The sequence below is a fragment of the Capricornis sumatraensis genome, chromosome 21, assembly GCF_032405125.1.
Source record: "Capricornis sumatraensis isolate serow.1 chromosome 21, serow.2, whole genome shotgun sequence".
Classification (NCBI taxonomy): domain Eukaryota; kingdom Metazoa; phylum Chordata; class Mammalia; order Artiodactyla; family Bovidae; genus Capricornis; species Capricornis sumatraensis.
The window spans coordinates 3,440,421-3,462,348 of NC_091089.1; the positions used below are offsets into that span (position 1 = coordinate 3,440,421).

The window sequence follows — 21,928 nt, forward strand, 5'->3', positions numbered from 1 at the left end:
CAAGCAGTGTGGGCCCAGCCTCCCCTTGGGAGCTCTGGCCTCCTTGGAAGAAGCCATCACGGCCCGCGGCCCGCGGCCCGCGGCCCCCAGCAGAGCATCCTGTGACCGGGGCCAGAGAGTCCCACCTGACCCGTCACCCCAGCTCAGAGCCCGCCATGCCCACGGTGGCTGCGCACCCAGTCGGCAGAAGGGACTGGGGGGTCGGGCAGGGACTTGGGGGCCCCTCCACACGCTGGCCTCCCTGAGCCAGGCGGGCCCCCAACCCTGAAGGCAGTGGGGCTGGGCTGTGGAAGGGGCTGGGGTTGGCCTTTCTCTGTGGCAGCCACAGAGCCCAGGCCTGGGAACTGGCTTGGAGAAGAGCAGGGAGGGTCTCTGGCTTTACAATCACGTGGCTGTGAGACTCGGAAAGTTCTGCTTTTAGGAAAACGGTACATGACCTCGGTCCTCCTGGGCCCCAGAGTTCTGCCCACCCAGTCTCCCGGCCACCAGGCACAAGAGCAGGGGCCGCGGGCGGGGTCATCCCGGGAGATCAGGAGGTGTCGCCCGCACTTTACCATTAAGGGGGCCCCGGTCTCCGTCCAGAGTGGATGCCGCGTGGACACAGGCCCGTGCCTGAACGCTGCGAACGCGCGGAGAATCTAGCCCAGACCGCTGACTGACCCGAGAGCCCGGAAGTTGGGCCGCCAGCCTTGGCTGCATTCCTTAGTTTCTAGCGCCACCTGCTGGAGTCGCGCGGAATTACACCTGCTCTGCGTGCTCTGTTCATCTGGAGCCCAGCCAGGCCGCTGCCTGCAGGAGCCTGAGCAGGAACCGCCCCGCTGAGAGGCTCTGGGATCACAGGGGTGAGGCCACCCCCTCCTAGGGACGCAAACCAGTGCCACCTGCCTGTTGTGCGGGGCCCTTCCCGGCAGCTTGGGATGAGGCCCCCGCCTGGGACAGAGGGACACCAGGAGGCGTTCAGATCGGGGGTCAGAGCAGGGTTTAGTGGAAGTCGGAGAGCCAGCACAGTGCTTGTGTGGATGGCCAGCTTCCCCGAGTCGAAATGACTCCAGCAAAAAGGGCTTTCAGAACCTGCAGGGTGGACCTGCCCAGCAGCAGTTGGGGCAGCCTTCTCGGGACCCCAGGGTCTGTCTGTCTGGGGGCCACAGGACTGTTTGCTGAGTGAGGAGCTGGGTGTGTAAAGGGCTTCCGACTGACGGCCTTTCCTGTGGGGACGCGGCCGGGGACCAGAGTGAGCAGCCAGGGGTCACTCGTCCTCCCTGGGATGCACCCTGGGCAGTGGCCACCCAGACGGGACTCAGAGCACGGCCTAGAGGAGGAAGCGCTCTCCCACAGAAGCACAGTCGAGGGGCCCAGAGACCGCCTGAGTGCCAGGAGCCAGAAGCAGCAGCAGACACGGACGAACACCAGGACGGGGACAGCTGAACTAACAGCAGAGCCTCGGACACACGTGCGTGGCTGCTGTGGGCACGGAGAGGCTGTGCGGGCGCCTGGGGCCGGGGTGCGCCTGCGGGAGGCGTGGGGAGGGTGTGGCAGACACGGCCTGGACAGAATGGAGGCTTTATTCTGGTGAAGAAGGGCGACTCTCTGCTATGACATCAAAGAAAGAGCCTGAATGTTAGTCGGGAAGTTGCAAGATAGTAAATAAACTTTCATTTCAGTTCCCAGAACAGCAGAGAACGATGGTGTTTTCCAGTAACAGGGCTCATATTCATGGAAACTCAAGCTGGTGCTACACGTAAATTAAACTCTGAAAAACAACAGAAAGGGGAGGAAAGGAAATCCAGCCTGATGAGGACAAGGGGGTAAGTCCATGGTGCCTGGGCGGGACGTCCATGGCGCCTGGCTGGGTCACCTGGGCCCTTCTGGCCTCACGGCCTCTCAGCAGCTGCAGTGCTCCAGACATCACGGCCATCAGCTGAAGGTGCAGGGAGGGGCTAGGAGGAGAGCTTGGAGTAGCTAGGCGGGGACAGCTTCCGCTTCAAGTACTTCAGGACATAGAGAGGGAGGCAGCTGACCACTGTGATGGCTGACACTTTCCACACGAAGGTCACAGTCGTGATAAAGGCAACATCTGTGGGAGAGAAAGCCCAAACAGGTCTCAGGGTGCTGGGGTTGTGGCCCCCCTCCGCCTGCACCCAGGTTACCACAAATGCGGGCCTGGCAGAGCCTCGGGGTCCCTGTGAAGGCACCATTCTGCCTGTACCAGGGGAAGGGTTCCCAACAGGAGGCAGGAACCCCCCATGTTCAGGGGCAGATGCGTGCAATGCAGCCTGTGATGGGTTGGACCTTCTGGGCCCATTTGGAGTCAGCAGAACCATCTCGGCTAGCCTGCCCCCCACGGGTCCTGCTGACCCAGCGGACGTGCTGGGCTGACCTCCAGCCTGGCGGAGGTTAGGCTGGAGGTCAGGCTGTCCTGACGCTGACGGGGAGAGCTGTGTGGGAACCTGGCCAGGCCGGTGGTCGCCTTCAGGACGCGACAACCCTGCAGGCTGTGGGCAAAGCTGCCCGAAGAACCATGGACGGCGTGGGGCCCAGGAAGCAGAGTCCCGGTCTGCGCAGGGCTCACGGCGCCTGGGCAATGTGGGCACGTCATGAGGACCCGGCTCAAGCACAGCAAACTGGAGGCCCAGTGCCGCATGCAAGATGGTATGCATACTTGTTGGGCACACATGGCGCCAGCCGTGTCCCCTCTGACGAGTGCAGGACCTGGGCCCCGGGGGGTCAGGAGGCGCCTCTGCAGGTGGATCAGGACAGAGCATCCTGGGGGAAGGGCTGGCGGCAAACGCCTCCCAGACGGGGGATGGGGCTCTCCTCAGTCGGGCGTCTCCAGCAACGGCGTCCAGCTGCCTGTCTATACTCTAGCTTCGCCCACTTAACAAAGCGCGGAAAGAATCAGCCAGCACCTGTTCCCTCGGAACCACAGCTCCGCCTGGAGCTCCGTCCGCAGTTTCAGGTTCTGCCCTCTGCCCCGCGTCCTGTCCTGTCCTCTGACCTCTGCCCTCTGCCCCGCGTCCTGTCCTGTCCTCTGACCTCTGCCCTCCGCCCCGCGCCCTGTCCTGTCCTCTGCCCCGTGTCCTGTCCACTGTCCTCTGCGCCGCGTCCTGTCCTCTGCGTCCTGTCCTTCATGCACACAGAGGGGGTAGGGGGTGGGTGCGCGGGCCCCGCACTTTGAGCCTCTTCCCTGCAGCCTCAGCACTTCCAGCAGGAAGAGGACCAAGGAGAGCGTGCCCGTGGGGAGCCCAGCCCAGCTCTGGGCATCACTACAAGGAACTCCATCTCCCTGCAAAGTGAGCTGTGCGCTGTGAAGCGGTCTGCAATCCGCACTGAAGATCATGTCACAGAAGCAACAAGAAAATCATGTGAAAACCAGGAAGAGACAGTTATTCAGCAAACAAATGCACGGCAACTTACCAAAATACTCATTGAGGAAAGCGAGCGAAGCCACGTAGCAGCCGAGGCTGAGCAGCTGGGCCACAACCATGAGCCAGTGCCAGGTCCTGACGGTCAGCGCCACCATCAGCAGCTCTGTGAGCACCAGTGCCGTGAAGGAGATGGCCACGACGTGCACGAACTCGGACTCGAAGAGCACCAGTGCCCCGAACATGAGGATGCCGCCTGGGAGAGAGCATAGCCTTCCGCTGGGGCTGCCGGCTCCGTCACCGAGAAGCTGCTGCTGCTAATGACTTCAACCGTGCCAACAGTCACGGGCCTGCACGGCTGGGGGGCTGAGCGGTGCCACACAGACACTCTGGACGGGCAGCGGTGCAGCATCTGGGGAGGCCTGCCCCCTAGTTGGTGATCACACCCTGGTGCCCCCTACGGGGTCCGGCCACTGCCCACATGCTCCATGGCACCTGTTTATCTGGGATGCCACAAAGGCAGCTGGCTCCTTCTAACTACAGGGTCCAGATCTCGTCAAGTCCTGCCACCACGCCAAGAAAGCAAGCCACTGTGTGGGCTAGATGCTGTCCAAAGGGCTGATTACTTTTTTCAGAACTGTCATTTATTTGAAACCAGGTCGGTTTTTAGGTGACCTGGACCAGTAAGAAACGCCAGCCCACACTGTACTGGGAAGAGGCCAGCTGCTCGGGATTGACTCGTGAGATGAACAGAAGGCGATCTTCAACCGTTGACAAAACGTGGAGCCTGAGAACTTTAACCGGCAGGCAGAGCGCCATTGCTAACAGAAGACAGGGCAGCTTCAGCCCAGGAAGAGAGGGTCCGTCTTACCTTGGTAAATGCTGATCAGAACCCAGACGAGGAAGGTCTTAAAGGATAAGGATCGCCCCTGGGGAGACAGGGGAGCAGCTCTGTCAATGGAGCAGCATGCGTGTCTCCCCGTGGCCACGTGTGGGTAGCCTGTGAAGACTCCAGGCCCCCGGCCCACCCAGGTACGAACCCCGGCAGCTCCAGAGGGCGGGAGCCGGCCCCACCTAAGGAAGACACTGACCCGGGGCCAGCTCCCACAGAAAGAGGATGCGCCCTCCTCACAAACACAGTCTTACGCGGAGCACTGCAGCTCCCCCGCCTTGGGTCTAGTGGGCCGCACCTTGGTGAGGTCCTTGTACAGCTCCGGGTACAGCATGGCCATCTCCGGCTTCACGTCCTGGTCCAGCACCAGCGAGAACACGGGGAACATGGTGTAGACGGTTGCGTACCTGGAGGAGAGCAGGGGGGTTACCCCGGGAGCACACCTCTTCTACCAGAGGCCAAAGGCAAACTCTAAACCGAACAAAAACAAGTTGGCAACAGAGCAGAACCTGTCCTAAAGCACTGGAGCAATGCCTACAAGCCACAGTGCTCACAGGCAGTGGAATCCAAAGTTTCGGTTTTAATTAAAGCTTTTTAATTAAAACTTTGAGATTGCTGCAGATGTCAGAACAGTTATCACAGAGAACCCAGACAGACCCCGAGGAGCCGTTAGCCAGCTCCCCCCAGTGGCCGCATCTCCAGAACTGCAGCCAGCCTCAGGCCGGGAGGCCACAGGGGGCCCTGGAGCCCGCCTGGAGTCTCCCTCAGCCCGCCGACCCCGGGCGCTTGTTCTCCATGTCACAACTGCTGTTGCCTGACGGCGACAGGCTGGCACCACACAGCGGGTGCTGGCGTCTGGCCTCTCGCTCAGCTGGTCCCTGGTCCTGGCTCTGGGCAGGGCAGTTCCACACCCCCTTCCCTGCAGTGCGTCTGTGTCAGCCCGTTTCCGGTTATTACTAATACAAATAAAGTGGCTAAAGACTGCACAGAGCTTTTTGCTCTGTAAAGGTAAGCTTGACTTATTTCTGGTGGGGGTGCTGGCTGGGGCCAGAGGTCCAGGGGTGCAAGCAGCTGTGTGCTTCGTTTTAGCAGAAGTCGCCGAGCTCGCCACAGTGCCCAACCCACTGCCTTCGTCCCTGGGCTGCAGGGACACAACTCAGTGCATCTCCTGAGTCAGCTGCTGGGCGTTGGGGCTTCGCAGGACCGTGCTAAATAGAGGAGGGGTCTTCCTACGGCGATGGGCACTCGGAGGTGAGGGCTACTGGGCCGTAGGTTTGCTCTGTCTCTGGGCTGCTTTCCCACTGTGTGCTCCTGTCGGGAGCTGTGGAGACCCGGGAGCCCCCTTCTCGCCAACACCTAGCGAGGTCTGTGGTCTTAACTCAGCTGTGCTCCCCCAGGAGGCCTCCCGGTGGCTGTCCCAGGATGTCAGGCCCGTCCCAGCACTGTCTGCCCTTCGTGTCTTTGCTGCTAACTTCACGTCCTGCTAGGAAGAACCGTGTCCGGCCGGGAGGGTACGGGCCCCAGGAAGGGGCAGCCCTGCTCGGATGCAGTGTGGCTTCCCCAGGAAAACAGCTTCTAAGGAGAACAGGTGATAGCGGGATCACCGGGGGACAGACGGAGAGCGGCCGCCTCCCACGCTCACGGGTGTGATCTTCCTGACTCTGACCATGCGGGAAGTGCTCCGGCTATGGCCCTCCAGGTTCCCGGGGACCCGTCCAATCGACGTGCGGCCGCTGCGTGTGCTGGACGGTCCACTTACCCGACCATGAGGAAGCCCTGGTACAGAGGGACCGAAGCGAAGTAGAAGACGGAAGAGAACACGGCCTGGAGGAAAAGAGCAGTGACACAGATGAGGCACCCGAGGAGCCATGGCCACCGCCTTCCTGGCAGGCGGGGGCGGGGTGGGGCGGAACGGGGTGGGGCTGGAGGCGGGGACTGGGGGCGGGGCTGGTGGATTGGGATGGGGCTGGGGCGGGATTGGGGGCTGGGCTGGGGCTGGGGGCGGGGCTGGTGGATTGGGGCGGGGCTAGGGGCAGGGCCAGGCTCACCTGCATCGTGGAGATGATGAGGCCCCGGTGCATGACAAACTGGCCGAGCGCCGCCGAGCGCTTGTAGCTGCTGCGCCCGTGCACCATGAGCAGGCGGCCGACGTGCTTGAACCGCGTGATGGAGAAGTCAGCTGCCAGAGAGGCCTGCCGCCCCTCCTGCAAGGGCGGGCGGGGTGCTCAGGACCAGCCGAATCCACCGGGGAGCGACACGCTGCTGGGGACGGGCCTGCGGGGCGTGTCCGACCCACAGCTCCCCGAGGTGCAGAGCGGGCGGCACTGTGCGGGCCCCCTGCCCAAGGGAGCCCACTCTCGGCCGAGGAGCGGCCGCTGTCCCCAGGACCTAGGGAGGGTTCAGCTCCAGCACTGTGGGTGTCCCAGGATCTAAGCAGGGGCATTGGGGGTCTGCAAGCCAGTCCTTGCAACCTGTTGCCTCAGCTGGAGCCGCTGACCCACGCCCCGACCACAAGCAGCTGCAGGTTCAGCTGTGACCAGACACCCGACTGTGGGCCCAGGAAGCAGAGGGGCTGGGATCCCGTGCATGCCCCACCTCTCTGGGTGTTTTCACGTGAGCTCAGAGGACAGACTGGCCAGGGAACCGGGTCGTGGCAGGTTGTGACTGTCCCCACCTGGCCTTCAGGGAGCTGCTCCCGCAGGGCGGTGGGCCCCCCCTTGCCCCCTCCCTGCCATATGCTGGAACCGCCCAGAGCAGGTGTGGGGCGGGGGTGGGGACAAGCCTGGCCGCACCTTCCCCTCAATGCCGATCCCGCAGTCTGCCGCCTGGATCATGCTCACGTCGTTCCCTCCGTCACCTAAAGCAGGGAACAGGGTGTGAGGGGACGCTTGCAGGGCCCGCCTCCCTCGCTGACAGCAGACAGGGGTCTGGGCCCCAGGTGTCATGCCGGTGGAGTCCAGCCAGTGGGGAGGCGCGGCGCGCGTCCCGCTGCATGATGGGGACGCTCACCGATGGCACAGGTGCGTCGGCCTGTGTGTTGCTGCAGCAGCTTGACGATGTGGGCCTTCTGGGTAGGCGAGCAGCGGCAGCAGACCACGGCCGGGCACTGGCAGGCCAGCTCCACGAACTCATGCTCGTAGTACTTCAGGCAGACCTGGAGGAGGAGCGGGGCCCGGGTTCACCACCACAGAAAGAGAGGACGCGCAGCCCCAGGGCCAGGGCTCCCGGGTGGCCTCTGGCCAGCCCGCCTCCTCGGCCTCTGGCCAGCCTGCCCCCTCGGCCCCGCTGGAAAGACCCTAGCCTCTGGCCACATGGAACACTCTGACCCCCAGCTCCCCATCTTGGCTGGGAAAGTAAAGGTCCCCCAAAGCTGCCTTTTAAAGGCTGCATGGCCCCACAGCTGAACTGGACACCCTGAGTCATGGCCATGGCTCTGCTATCCAGGCCCAGTGGTCCTGTGCGGTTCTGTGGGGGCTGCTGAGCAGATTCCGGAGGTAAAGAGCCCAGCACCGTGGGTGGCAGGCTCTGTGACCACGGCCGCCAGCCCCTCCCGGGTCCACAGGGAGAGCCGGAATCGCGGCACCACCCGCAGGCACAGAGGGCGTGGCCATCTCTGCTGCTCCCCTGGGGAAGTGTGGGTACTGCCCACGCCCTGACAGGCGGCCTCAGAGTCCCACTGACAGGGCTGGGTCACAAGAGGACCCACCACTCTGCCCAGACTCCTAGAAAACATCTGTGAGAATCATTGGCAAACTGCAGAACGCGTGGGTGTCCGGAGCCCCCTTGTCTGGGTAACTGTGGCCACCAGGCCCACGAGCAGAGTGAGCAGAGGGGACCAGACAGAGGGAATGGCCCAGACATCCACGAGCCGCCCACCCCACGTGGGGAGTCTCCAGGAGCACAGGGTCTCCCGGGTCCCGGGGCACTGCTGGATGTCTGTGTGTGGATGAATTTAGATCACGACGTGGGTACCAGAGCCAGGACTCCACAGCGGCCACGCTGCTAACACGGAGCAAGCTCCAGGCACCCAGAGAGGGACTGAGGGACTGAGGGAGCCGGCAGCAGAGTGGAGGCGAGAGCCGTGCGGGCCAGGCTCTCACCGCAGCACAGCGGCTGCTCCTCAGGGCCCACCCCTCACAGGGCTGCATGTGGCCTGCCGAGAGCAGGGACCCAGAAACAGTGCCGACGAGCAAGGCAGCCTGGCAGGTACACCTGCGGAAGCCCACAGGCAGCCAGCCAGACAGATAGGTCTAGGGGCAGGACAAGCCTCACCTCCAGGGAGGAGGGCAGACAGACAGACAGGTCTAGGGGCAGGGCACGGCCTCACCTCCAGGGAGGAGGACAGACAGACACCCAGGCCTGGGCAGGCGCCTCACCTCCAGGGCGTCCCCGGGAATGACCAGCGCACAGTCATGTTTCCTTCGGAACGCGTTCAGCTCCAGGTGGGCTTCTCCGCGGCTGGTCACCTCCACGAAAAGGGGGAAAGGCCCAGTTAGCACGACGGAGCTCCAGACACGGAAACGCTGTAACAAACTGTCTTCCCAATTTCTTCTGCAGTGCTGGCAGTAAACACCTACTTATTTAATACCATTGTTTCCCTATTTGTGGCAACTCAGAGCAGGAGACGCACTGGAAAGTGCAAAAGTACTGCAACTGAAGTGAGATGAGGTGAGCGAAGAGGGCAGTCCTGGCCCCGCCAGCGCTGGACGCTGTGAGCACTCGGGAGCACACGCGGGTGAGAGAGCGTGGCAGCCTCCGCCCCCGCCAGCGCTGGACGCCCGTGAGCGCTCAGGAGCCACACACGGGTGAAAGAGCACGGCAGCCCCCGCCCCCGTGAGCGCTCAGGAGCACACGCCGGTGAAGAGCGCTCAGCAGCACAAGCGAGTGAGCATACGGCGGCCACGAATGGACAGTCTACAGGCTCGGGGTTGGGTGGTCCGGTGGGTCTGAGGGAGGCTGAGCAGGGGGTGGGGGACGGGAGGACCATCTACAGATGCCTCATTCATTAACAAGGTGAGTGAGCAAAACGCTTGCTTTGTGTTTCGGTCATGAGTTTCAACTTCTTGTAGTTCAGGCCAACTAAGTATCTGGAGGATTAAACGATGTAAAAATCGAGCCGTAATCTCAAAATATCATTAATTTTAGGATGCAAACATTTCAGAAGCCAAAACACCAGTTTTTGTCATTCTTTCTGTGGAGATTTTATGGGGCATAAAATAAATGATGTATTATAGGACTAAAAGTCTCATGTGTTTCAAATTAATCCCAGATTCATCTTTAAGTAGGGAGTTTTTATTGTGGAGATTTTATTTGTGGGGCTATAACACTGAAAAGTCAACAAAAATTGATCTGAAGTTTTATCAGAATCATTAATAATTTAATTGCAAATAGTAGTCTGCAGGGCCTAATTTGCGATTCTGATGCTTCGAGATAAACGACATTTACATGTAAATTATATTCAAATCACTATTTCTGTAGGTGCAAGCGCTTCATTTGGAAGACATACACACCATGTCTGCTCAGCCACCATCAATCAAGACCCAAGAAACTTTTATTTCTTGTTTGAATCAAATTTCATCATAACTAATAGATACAGTAAACACATTAATTTAGATAATTTCTATTAATTTCCTTTGATCTAATTAAGGGAGAACATTTAATCTGAAGATGGCAGTAGATTAAAAACATGTCTACTTTGCATTTACAGCTTGTCTCACCAAAGCGGCCTCTGGACCACATATAATGTGTATGACTAAGAGACAGACATTATTTCTTGGCTGTGCCACACACCTTGTGGGATCTTAGTTTCCAGGCCAGGGGTTGAACCCAAGGCCTTGGCAGAGAAAGCACCAAGTCCTAACTACTGGACCACTAGGGAACTGTAATTTTTTAAATCACTACACACTTTTATAAATCAAATGGAAAGTGATGGCAGTATGTTTTAAAATAAATATTTAGTTGTTAATAATTCTAATAGTACTACAGGAAAATACTCTTGAATGTATATCTTGTTTCACTCTATCAAAAGCAGCTTTTGATCACATTAACATATGTAACTAATAGAAATCTGTTTTTAACATTTATAAATTGAGCAAGGAAATTATTTCTCTTTTTAAATAGGTATCTAGTAATTAATTTACATTCTCACAAAACCAGTAAATTTTAATTCAAAACATTTAAAGTTCAAAGGGATGTGGATGTACACTCACTGGCCTGAAAACATGCGTGTCCTGCGTTCGAGACACCAGGTGAGAACTCTTGGCGATGCACGTGGCAGTCTCCAGCTTGTCACCTGTCAGCATCCATATCTAGGAGACAGTTCCAGTGCGTGAGCCCCAGTCCTGTCATGTGCTCACTTGTTAAGTCTCTATCCTTGGACAGACATCTGCATCTACAGCGTCACTATTCACAACAGCCAAAAAGTGAAGTGAGGCAAGAGTCCACGGACGGACGGTGGAGAAACCCAGTGTGGTCCCTCCATACAGGGCAGGCGGTTCCGACACCTACTACAATGGGGGCGAACCTCAAGGACACTGTGCTAAGTGGAACAAACCAGTTGCCAAGGGAAACACTGCTGACTGTGCCTAAATGCGGTCCCTAGAGTCGGACTCAGAGAGACCAAGCAGACCAGCAGGTGCTGGGGCTGCGGGAGGGAGAGCTGGCAGCCCAGGGGGCAGTTTCAGCTGGAGACTGGCGAGTGAAGGCAGGTGGCGGCTGCACGGCAGTGTAAGTGTGCCTAGTGTCACCGCTCTGTGCACTGGAGACTGTAAAGACGGAATGGAAACATCTCAGATGATGTGCTAACGGAAATAGCAAGAGCAGAGTAATGTTCAGATGGGTTAGCTGGAGCTGGGGCAGGCGAAGGACTGGGGCGGGAGCCTCGTGGCCGAGATTCCTGTGTGAGCTCTCAGTTGAAAGCTGGGGTTCAAGATGGGTAGACGGGCAGTAGTTAAGCCAGAAATTGTTTATGTCAAATAAGGCATGTTGAACAAGACCATGAAAAATAAAAAGATCTAGCCCAGTTATTACTGCAGTTATGTAACTTCTGCTGCCCCCTGTGGCTTGTGGTATCTCAGTTCCCCAACTAGGGACTAAACTTGGGCCATGGAAGCCCAGAATCCTAACCACTAGGCGACCAAGGAACTCCTGAGACCACTCTTACTTATAAATATCACACACATACATGTATTAGTGTGTAAATCTCCCCAGCCTGAAAAGCAAAAGCTTTATACATAATGGAATGGTTTATACCTACTTCCTGTAACATAGGTGGTTTTTATCATCTGAATTTTTCAGGTGCTTTCTGTATCATACATAAGCATGAATTTTGGGGCATAGGACACAAACTTACATGGTATACTGGCTCTCTGCTCAGTGGCTCCTTTCAGTGTCTGAGGATTTGTGTGTTTTTATTTCCGCTACACATTTAGATTGACTTCACTGAGCCTAGCTCTAAGATCATGACACCTCATTGTGTCAGGGTTGGAAACAAGCCACAGAACAAGAAGCCCCGCTCCTGACAGTCCGGTGACATGGCCCACGAGCACCATGGCTCAGGCTCAGAGGACTGGGCGGAACCGCGTCCTTCCACGGGGCGGGACGAAGGAGTCTGCGTCTGCAGGTGGGAAAAGGGGAGGAACCAGGGCAGAACCTCACCGAGCCCTTCTCCAGCGCTCAGGGAGCAGCTAATGCAGACACCCACACCTCTACAGGGGATGCGTGCGCTGCCCCGCTCGCCGACCACCCAGGAGGACACCCGAGAGCTGGACTGGGCGGAGCTCAGGAAGAAACACGGTGAACGGGCAGGCTGTCCGCTCTAATCCGTCTCGCGTCTCCACCCAACTTCCTGGCCAGACAGGCTGAGGTTGGCTCAGCGCTTGGAGTCCGAGCCGCTCTCCAATTCTGACTCCCACCTGGACAGCAGCTCGGACCTGCGCCCCTCAGTGGGCGGGCAATCTCCTGTGCTCCTCTGTGCTGTCACGGTGCCCTCATCCAGGTGTGCCAAGGGTATTGTTATCCGAAGCTGGCATGGCTTTGTGTCCTGACATTTTCCCCTAGTTTGCTCTCTGGTCCAGCAAGACACAAGTGTTTCTTTTCAGTAAAATTCTCAAAAGTGGAGGGCCTATTCTGAGGAAGCACATTTCTTGCCCCCTGATAACTGCACTTCAGCTTCAGTGAGAGCACAGAAGGCAAGAAAACAAGCTAAAACTTACACCCAAAGCCCTTGTCTCCCCGGACCCGAAGAGGACAAGCCGCTGGGAAGCCAGCCGGTCTGTGAGTCAGCAGACAGCATCATGCAATTCATGGGAAGCCCCCAAAGTGGGCACAAGCTGCGGTGCGGGCACCTTGGGCCAGGCCAGGCCAGGGGGCAACCGGCCCGCCCGGGGAGTGCCTGCAGGCTGGGGGCGGCGTGGAACCGCCCGAACCTCTAAGGATGGATGTCCAGCTGTGGACAGAGGTTTCCAGATGTGCTGGTTTCTTCTTCGAGGGTCATGCAGAGACCTCTGCTTACAGACACTTCCACGCTCTGTCTTATTTGAGTTCCAAGGGACCACCCCCAGGGGACGGGGTACCTGGTCTCAGGGGACTACCCTTGGGGGATGGGGTACTGAGTTCCAGGGGACCACCTCTGGGGGTGGGGTACCTGGTTCGGGGGATCACTCCCGGACCCTACCTTGATGCCAGCATTGCGCAGCATCTCTAGGGTAGGCCTCACGTCCGCCTGCAGCTGGTCCTCCACGCCTGTCAGGCACAGCAGCTCCATCTCCCGCTCCAGGCTCTCCACCACCGCGGCCACCTTGAGCGTCCGGTCGTGGAGGCTCAACTTGGCCTGGTTGTAGCGGCTCTGGGGAAGACGGTGGTGCCGGGAGTCACGCTGGACCGACTGAGGCCGGACGTCCTGCCCACCCAGCGACAGTGGCCCCAGGGGAGCTGCCCGCTCACCTCGAAGTCCTGGTACTGCTCCTCCGTGAGCGCCCTCTTGGCCACCACGAGCGTGCGCAGGCCTTCGCGGGCCATGTTCCCACACTGGGAGAGCACAGGCAGGTCACAGGCTCGCCACGGGCTCGGCACCCCCTGCGGTCACTACTACGGCCTTCCCCGGGAGTGGGCAGCAGAGGAGCATCGCAGAAGAAGCCGCCCCCAGCGCCTCCAGCGCGGTCCTCAGAGGAGGTGCTGGGGGGTAGGCCTCACACCATTGCCCTTGCCACCGCTCGAGGGCAAGTGTTGGTGGTTTTGTTTTTCAAGTTTGGGGAAAAAGTTTATAACCAAAATTCCACTCGGGTGCTTCCCTGACACAGAACAGCCCCTGTAAACTCAGGCTCCAAGAACCTGTGGGCTTTTGAATAAACCAGAAGGCCCTCAGACAACAACAGTACTACAACAAAGACGCAGGCGGGGGTTGAAAGATGTGTCCACAGAAGAAACTACAATGTTGGAAATAAACGCATAAAGGATTTTTAATAAAGTTATCTTTGTGAAAAACAATCTGACATTATCTGTCTGTTGCAAGACATTTATTGATTTGACCTCATAAAGCTAAATAAATTAAACAAGGATTTTATAATTAATTGCACATCATTATGACCAAAAGTAATTTTTATGGCATTTTACTAGGTCTTCAGGGAGTTTAATTTATTCATGTCCCTGATTAAATCCAGTGCCTGAAGGAGCTATTGATTCATATCGCCAATACCGTCATGGACGTGGGCTGTGGTCTCTGGACTGACAGACCAACTCCAGGCGTGCAGTGGGGGCGGGGCGCACTGGACCCTGGCAACAACAGGCACGGTGGGGGTTGGTGCCCATGGGTCCAGGGGGTTAGTTCTCCTCTGAATCTAACTTCTTATTAACACATAAATGTGAACAACAAGTACAAGTCATACTTATTTAGGGAGAATTTGATGAAAATATAGGATTGGTTATATCTAGGTCTTACTTTCCATGTTTAAAGTGAATCTTATGTACAAATTAGAATTAGATTAAAATTCTAACTTAAATCTTATAATAATTTAGGTTACAAAATAAGTATCAGGTTAAAATATAACTCCAGATATAAAGACAATATTATTTCAGGTTTTTTAGTGACTGATTAGTGATGCTTTCTATTTCTTCACCAACATAAAATAGTCTTCATAAGGACCTGCCTGCATATATCCACGAAACCCCAAACGCTAGCTGTTCACACAGCAAATGCGTGCTGTATCACCAGCTCTCCCACCTCTTCTGCTCTACGGGCTGACTGGTGTCCAGGAGAAACCGGAGCCTCGGTGCATCCAGTGACCCCAGTGAGTGCCCACAGCTCACGCCCTGCACTGCGTCAAGGGCCCGCAGACGCCAGCGAGCACATACCTCCTCCTCCAGCCAGTCGTTGTACTGCACGATGGAGGCCATGGCCACGTCGGCGCCCTTCATGTAGAACGTGATCTCTGCTGTGGACTCGTCCTGCAACGAGACACGCCCGCTGAGGCCAGGCTGCCCAGAGGGAACAGCCCGAGACAGCAGCCCCCGAGAGCGCCTCTCTCCGGGTGGGCTACTCAACCCCTCCGCAGGGCCGCGTCCTCCCTGGGCGCCCAGGCCGATCGCAGCCGAGGCCACGACGGCAGCTTGCGAGGTGCTGTGCTGAGGCTTCTGAAGTAAAACCTGTACACACACATGTGCCTGGGACTGCAAGGTAAATCCTCTCAAATTTTCACAGTGTGAATGAGCTTCTAGTTTAGCCAGCATCCAAGATGTATGTGTGGTATTTGCTACAAAAATTTGACAGCGACTTCAAGGTCGTAAGTCAGTCTTCAGGTAAACTCTTCAGCGGTTACTGCAGTGAAAACAAAGCCGCTCGAGCTGATTTCAAAACTCACCAGTAACACCTTATACTCTCTCCGCCTTAGTCGCCACGACCACTGGAGCATAAGTTATCAGTCTGAATTTTGGGACAAGCATAAAGCCCTGCAGGGAGCCTCAGCAGCCCTGCAGTGAGCAGAGCCGACCCTGGCCGGGGCAGGGGCGGGCGTACCCTGACGATGACCCCCATGCGCTTGCTCTCCGACGTGAAGGGGAAGGTCTGCAGGACGCAGAAGGTGAGGATCTGGCCGCTGGGGGTCCGCAGCTGCATGGACGTGAGGTCTCTGCTGACCAGCGTGAGGCCGACGCTCTCTGTCCACTGCACCAGGGCCACCTGCAGGGGACCAGCGAGGTGTGAGGCTCCCCGTGGGGGACCGGCGAGGTGTAAGGCCACCGCTCCTTGTGGGGGGGAGGGCATCAGGCCAGCGTCAGCGAGCTCGCTGAGACGCCACCAGGAGACAAGGCTGGCCCTGCTTGCTCTGAGGCCTTTCTAGGGGCCCTGCTTGCTCTGAGGCCTTTCTAGGGGCCCTGCTTGCTCTGAGGCCTTTCTAGGGGCCCTGCTTGCTCTGAGGCCTTCCTAGGGGCCCTGCTTGCTCTGAGGCCTTCCTAGGGGCCCTGCTTGCTCTGAGGCCTTTCTAGGGGCCCTGCTTGCTCTGAGGCCTTTCTAGGGGCCCTGCTTGCTCTGAGGCCTTTCTAGGGGCCCTGCTTGTTCTGAGGCCTTCCTAGGGGCCCTGCTTGCTCTGAGGCCTTTCTAGGGGCCCTGCTTGTTCTGAGGCCTTTCTAGGGGCCCTGCTTGTTCTGAGGCCTTTCTAGGGGCCCCTGGCCACGCCAGGGTCCAAGGGCATGTGAACATGTCGCAGTGAGTCCCCGTGGGGCTGGAATCAGAACCCGCCTTCCCTGGATTTCCAACACGTTACTAGGATACTAGAGAAGGCCAGGCCCTAGCAAGATGCTACGAGGCTACAGGACTATAATTTAGAGCACCAGTGATGTTCCCCAAATCACAGCATTCAAAAGGGACACACGGGCATCAGCAGAGGCATGTCAAGGGGGGCAAGTCAACTACCCCACCGCCCCACGCAAGTGAGAACGGAAAGTGAAACTCCGTACACGTTCCTACACAACCTCTTTGTATCTGCACGTGATCCAGATCCCGAGGTTCGCCTTCAGCATACGCAGTGAAAGGTTACCATTACATCCTGACCTATAAATTGTATCTTCCTGTGAACACCCTATCATCTCGTTGGGCCTGCTGCAGTCAAGATGCAAGTTTCTATATCTGGTGACTCACATCTGTTTATTATTTAGCTTATGCTTGGTTTCACAACCCCTTGGAGGTAGCATTTATCACAAAAAATCAGTTGGGCTTCTGCTACCTAGCCTAGCATCCGTGTAGCTGTTCTTAGTGAGCATTCTGTGGTTTAACTGTCTGTTGCCAACAGAAGGAAAAGTGTTCAGAATGTCAATGGTACAGACTCTTTAGAATAAACACTTTAGTTACTGTTCTGATGTCAGTTGCTTAGCGCTGGGCAGAACTCTCTCTGATAAAATAAAACTTAACATTTCTGAGCAGGCTGTAAACAAACAGCCACAGAGGATGGACAGGAACGCACAGGACTCCTTGCCATGTGCTCAGCACCCCAGCCACCACCACCTGTGGGCACGTGCACGGGGCCGTGGGGCATGTGAGGGCAGAGGGTCTCCCCGGCTCTGAGCTTCGCTACCCTGCCTTGGCGTGCCTCGGGGCTGCCGTCAGCCTCGCAGAGTCCAGGCCGCGCGCTCTGTTCATCTGAAGTAAACTAGTGCTGTTCTTTTTAGACGGACTTGAGGAGTAACTTCATATCCAGAGGTGTGACATGTGGCAGTGAAAGGAAGGAAAATTTCTAAAGTACTGACAGTTTGACTGTATTTTCTTCCTAAAGATGATTAAGCAATTAAAACACACATGCTGTTTGAGAGCATAATGTTTCCCAACTCAGAATGAAGGGCATCAGCCAAGGGTGGGGGAGGCTCTTCACATGACTCCGGCAGTCAGGAGGGGAGGCTCTGCCAGCCATGCCTGCCCCCGGGGGCACCGCACAGACTGGGTGGCAGCGGTCCACTCAGACCCCTGGGGCAGAAATGACTGCCCGGTTATGGAGCTGGACAACAGTGAAGGGGTCTATGACAGCCTCGGGGCAGACGCTTGACGCCCGCTGTGTTCAGGTCGCCACCCCCAGTGACCAGCAACGCAGACACCTCTTGAGCCAAGGAGAAGCAGTCTCTTCTTCAGGGTGGCTGACCAGCGGGAAGCTCAATGGGGCACTGATGACAGGAGGGAACACGTGGAGCCCTGTCTGAGCGCTGGCTTGTGTGAGGCAGGCTTCTGGGTCCTGGAAGAGACGGGGGTGAAGAGCTCATCCAGCGTAATCTGGGCTTTGAGAGTAAAAACCCAATTTTCACCCTAGAAGTCACTAGTTCATGGTTAGCCACTTCTTCACAAGCAAAATGTCATCGCTCGAAAGAAGCGCCCAGGCTGCTCTACGGTTCCATACAGCCAGCGTTCGCACCTGTTTGTGGTGGCACAGGTGTTCAAATTTTTTGCTTCTGTTTAAACTGGGTGGTTGTTTTCTCATGATGAGTTTTTTGGGTTCTTTATCTGTACTGGTTACTGGTCATTTATCAGGTATGTATTTTGCAAACACATCCTAGAAGTCTGTGGCTTGTCTTCGTTTTCATAACAATGTTTCTCAAAGAATATAGGATTTTTACCTCAAAGTCTAATTTAACAGTTTTTTCTTTTACAATTTGCACTGTCTGTGACCCACAAAATCATTGCTTAACTCAAACCAACAAAGATCTTCTTATACGTTGTCTTTTAGAAATTTTATACTTTTGGTTTTTCATTTAGGTCTATGGCCAATCTGAGTTAATTTTTATAATAGTGAGACATACTGGTTCAGGCTCTGTTTTGCAAATGGCTGTTCAAATGTTCTGCACCCCATTTATTCTGATCATCTTTCCTGTAACGGATTTCCATGGCACCTTTATAAAAAATCAGCTGACAGTAACAGAAAGTCTTCGAATCCATGTGTACATTTCTCACATACACTGTCCTCAAGTTTTCTTCACTGTCTTACTTTCCAGCATACAAATGCTGTACGTATTGTTAGATCTATCCTTAAACATCTCATAGTTTTCTGTGTGTGTGCTAGAAATGGTACATTAAAAAATTTCAATTTCTAACTGCTCACTGCTGGTATATACAAATAGGAGTAATCCTTGTATATGGATATCATAACACACAACTTTGGTAAACTCACTTATTAAGTCTTAGGAGAAAGTTAAACTTTCCGCAGAGCTTTTGGGATTTTCTATGAAGACAATCACAGTATCTATTGAAAAAAGGGAGAGAGTTTTGTTTCTTCCTTTTTTCTGGCCTACCGAGGTTTCATGTAGTTCTCACACTCCATTCTGCTAATCTGTATTCTTCCTGAACATGGATATTAGAGGTTTTAAAAAGTCTGAGCATCTAGGCTGGTCTAGTATGCTCTTCTAAAACTTAAGCCCACCTGTCTGTCACACACTCTTCACAGGCATAATTTCAGGTGTGCACTTAGGTTGCAGTCACTGTTTTGTATTGTTTACTATTTTTGCCAAGTTTTTCCACTTTATTTAATTTTCAAAGGATCAGCTTTTGAATTTACTGCTTATTCAGTCATTACTTTCATGCTCTCCTCTATCTTTGCTTTCTCCTACTTTCCTTGGCTCTGCCGTCTTCTCAACCGTCTCGGCTGGACACCAGCTTCACTTGCTCCCCTCCTTGCTGTCAGCGCAGCCCTGGTTTGATGTGCAAGGCTCGGCCCAGCCTGTCTGCTGGCTGAGGTGGAGTCCCCACTGTCGACTGCTCCCACGAGGGGGGCCTGGGTGGAGCTGCTTGGGGTGCACGGCCACGGCCTTGGCTCCTCCTGGGCTGTCACCCTCGCGTCGGGTCACACCACTGCTGTGTGGTGTTTCTAAGGGGACACTCGCAGAAAGAGAGCCGCCGGGCCAGGCAGGGGCCAGGTGCGTGGCCTCACAGAGAAGCGGTGCAGGGGTGGCTGGAGCAGCTGCTGCCCCTTCCTGCTCCCTCTGGATGCGGTCAGTGATGGAAGGATGACTGCGTCTCTAACTTGGCTTTTAGACATTTCTAACAATGTGATTATTGAAAATAATATGAAGGTCAAAATAATTAAAATGCAAGTGTGAAAAATACGTATTTAAATGGGAGCTTGAGCTAAATCTCATCCACAGGCCAGTTAGTAACATGCTTGGGCAATCACTGTCACAGGCAATTTGTTTATGCTCTCACACTTCTCCATGCTAGGCAGCCAGTGTGGGGCAGATTTTGTTATTAATTTTCGCTGTAATTCCATTATTCAGCAAAGTCTGTGCTGTCGTTCTTGAAAGATTAGAAGTTTCCTTTACCATATATTAGCATCTGCATAGCCACCAGCTACACTCCAGGGACACCTTTCCTACCACGCACCGTATAAATCACAGTTTGATCACTGACACATCTTCATTTCCAATTGCGGTACTGCCATCACTGCTATAATTTGATAGAATTATGAACAAAATGTGCAAGCTGACCACCTGGAACAGCTGCCAGTCAATACTCAGGGCAGGCTGTGTGGTTCGTGTTCTGTCCTGCTCCTGAGGGCCATGGAGGGGGACTCACGCCACAGACGGGGAGCTGCTCCCCATAAACATGCTGACCCAACACCGTAGTTAGTCCTGCTTCAATAAGCACACACAAAAAAACGAGTGTAAAGTTACAGCATGCAGCATACACTGGAGTAAATCAGAAGTAATGCTATTAGGGACGGTCATTCTTTTGTTTGTAAATAATCCACTCGTGGTTTGTCATTAATTTCAGCTGATTCCTGCGCAGACACGTCCACATGAACAACACTAGCCATACCCTGAAATAATAGTTAAGACAGAACTTACAGAGGTGAAGGGGAAAATGTTACTAACAACAGCAGATTCGCAGGCTTAAGTCACTGAAAATCTCAGCCTATCGATCATTTTGAGCCGAGCTGACTGGGGTCTTGGGTTTGCATCGTGCTGGCCTTGCTCACTGGAGGTGATGACCTGGTGCCCGAGGTGCTGCCCCTGAGCTGACTTGGTGGCGCCCGTTGGTGACACTGGCTTGGTCTCAGCTTCTGCAGCTGCACTGGACACAGAGCTTACCAGGGCTGGGTTTTAACTTTGTCCAGGAATTTCCGGGAACATTTGTCTGCTTGCTAAGCTGGAGTTTGCTATGCTGAGGCTGTACTGGCAAAGTGACAGGCAAGTGAAACTTTCTACTCTCTTGGAGAAAATGAAATATTGATCACTTATCATAAGAAACAGCAGCTGGAGCCTAAGCAGGCTGCAGGTCCTGAATACGAAATTACTCCTGCTCTGACAGCCCAGCCCCCACTACACGTGACAGCTTCAAGCACGCTCGTCACTGTAAGTGTGCAAGGACCATGCCTTGGACAGCCTCTCACGGCTTGAAGTCAACCCCCAGACGCCATTCCTGGAACAGGAGAAATGCATCTGTGCACATGCTTAGGTGAGTCAGAAGATGCTCTCTTTTCAGAAAAATGAACATGAAGAATTGCTGCAATATGAGAGACTCAGAAACCAGTACATTCTACTCAATAAGTCACACTTTCTGATGCTAAGATGACACAGGAGCCTAAGCAAATAGGGATTATAAGAGTGAGTATGGTGTTGACGTGAGTATACAAAGCCGGTTAAGTCTCCTAAATGATAAGGTTGCTTATTAACTGCACACATGCTGACAGGTCAAGGCTGAGGGTAAGGAGAGAACATCAACTAAGCCATTTCCCTGAAAAAAGCTCCAGGGTGCAATATTCTACCACTTTATTCAATAAAAAATGCTTTTAAAACAGTACTTTGGTGATTGGGAAACAATGCTATCATCTGTCAACCTAACTGCAGCAAAGTTCAATAAGTGAAATAATGAACCGTTTTGATGATTTTCTTTGGGCTTCAGGGACCTGCAAACACTGCGTCCACAAAGTGCTTTAAAAACTATGATGAAGTCAAGTCTTTTCATTTTCAGATTTGAAATATGGGTTAGGGATTTCTTAGAGGTTATTTAATGGCCTGCCATTTTTAATCATTGTCCAATTTCTAAAGTAGGAAGAAATTTTGAAATAAAAAATTTAAATATAAGGCTAGTAGTTTTAATTTAGTTTTGGAAATCTTTGAATCATTGAAATCTCTCTCTATTGTGAATTCCTAATTTAAAATTTAAAAAATGTTGTTAACATAAAAGTCTAAAGATAAAAATTCTAAGTATTTTAAATAAAACTTTGTATTTATTTTTGGAAGGTAATAAGGTAAACATATAAGATTTTTAAAACTTCCAATAAAATTTTCCTTGGAAAACATCTGTGGTCTAAGTTTTCCATGCTCAGGACTAGGAAAAAATACGTTTCAATAAGTAATCACATGGAACTCGAGAGGATTTCTAGAACACTAGAAAGTATAACTCCTTTGCAAGAAAAAGAGGGTCAGCGTTCCCCTCCAACGTGTGTCTGCTCCAGGCCAACCCGAGGCCAGGCCAGCCTCCCGGACACCTGACTACCCACCTCTGCGGCCCAGGCCCCACGTCCACTGCGACCGCGAGTGACGTGTGTTCCAGGTGATACACACACGGTTCCAAAGGCCGTACCGAGCTCTGGTGGAAAGGAGGTTTCTACACACCTGCTGGTCAACGTGGTCTATCAAGCAGAGCAGGGGGGGATGGATGGGACTGCGCTCCTGCCCGCTGTATCACTCACCAGGGACGTGGGGC

At 54.6% G+C, this 21,928-nt stretch overlaps 1 protein-coding gene across 1 annotated transcript in view; it reads right to left on the reverse strand.

Annotated features, from left to right (window-relative positions):
• Positions 1–1,615: 1,615 nt before the first annotated feature.
• The window catches only part of ATP9B (ATPase phospholipid transporting 9B (putative)), a 154,254-nt gene continuing 133,941 nt past the window's right edge, over positions 1,616–21,928 (reverse strand). The window contains exons 16-29 of the mRNA XM_068993543.1: positions 15,266–15,427; positions 14,605–14,697; positions 13,198–13,281; positions 12,929–13,099; positions 10,464–10,562; positions 8,631–8,720; positions 7,264–7,408; positions 7,047–7,111; positions 6,303–6,458; positions 6,014–6,078; positions 4,553–4,661; positions 4,234–4,291; positions 3,415–3,618; positions 1,616–2,074 (exon numbers count right to left, since the gene is read on the reverse strand). Of these exons, the coding sequence (XP_068849644.1) occupies positions 1,938–2,074; positions 3,415–3,618; positions 4,234–4,291; positions 4,553–4,661; positions 6,014–6,078; positions 6,303–6,458; positions 7,047–7,111; positions 7,264–7,408; positions 8,631–8,720; positions 10,464–10,562; positions 12,929–13,099; positions 13,198–13,281; positions 14,605–14,697; positions 15,266–15,427 (1,638 nt within the window). The 3' untranslated portion in view covers positions 1,616–1,937. The remainder of the gene's footprint in view (positions 2,075–3,414; positions 3,619–4,233; positions 4,292–4,552; positions 4,662–6,013; positions 6,079–6,302; positions 6,459–7,046; positions 7,112–7,263; positions 7,409–8,630; positions 8,721–10,463; positions 10,563–12,928; positions 13,100–13,197; positions 13,282–14,604; positions 14,698–15,265; positions 15,428–21,928) is intronic.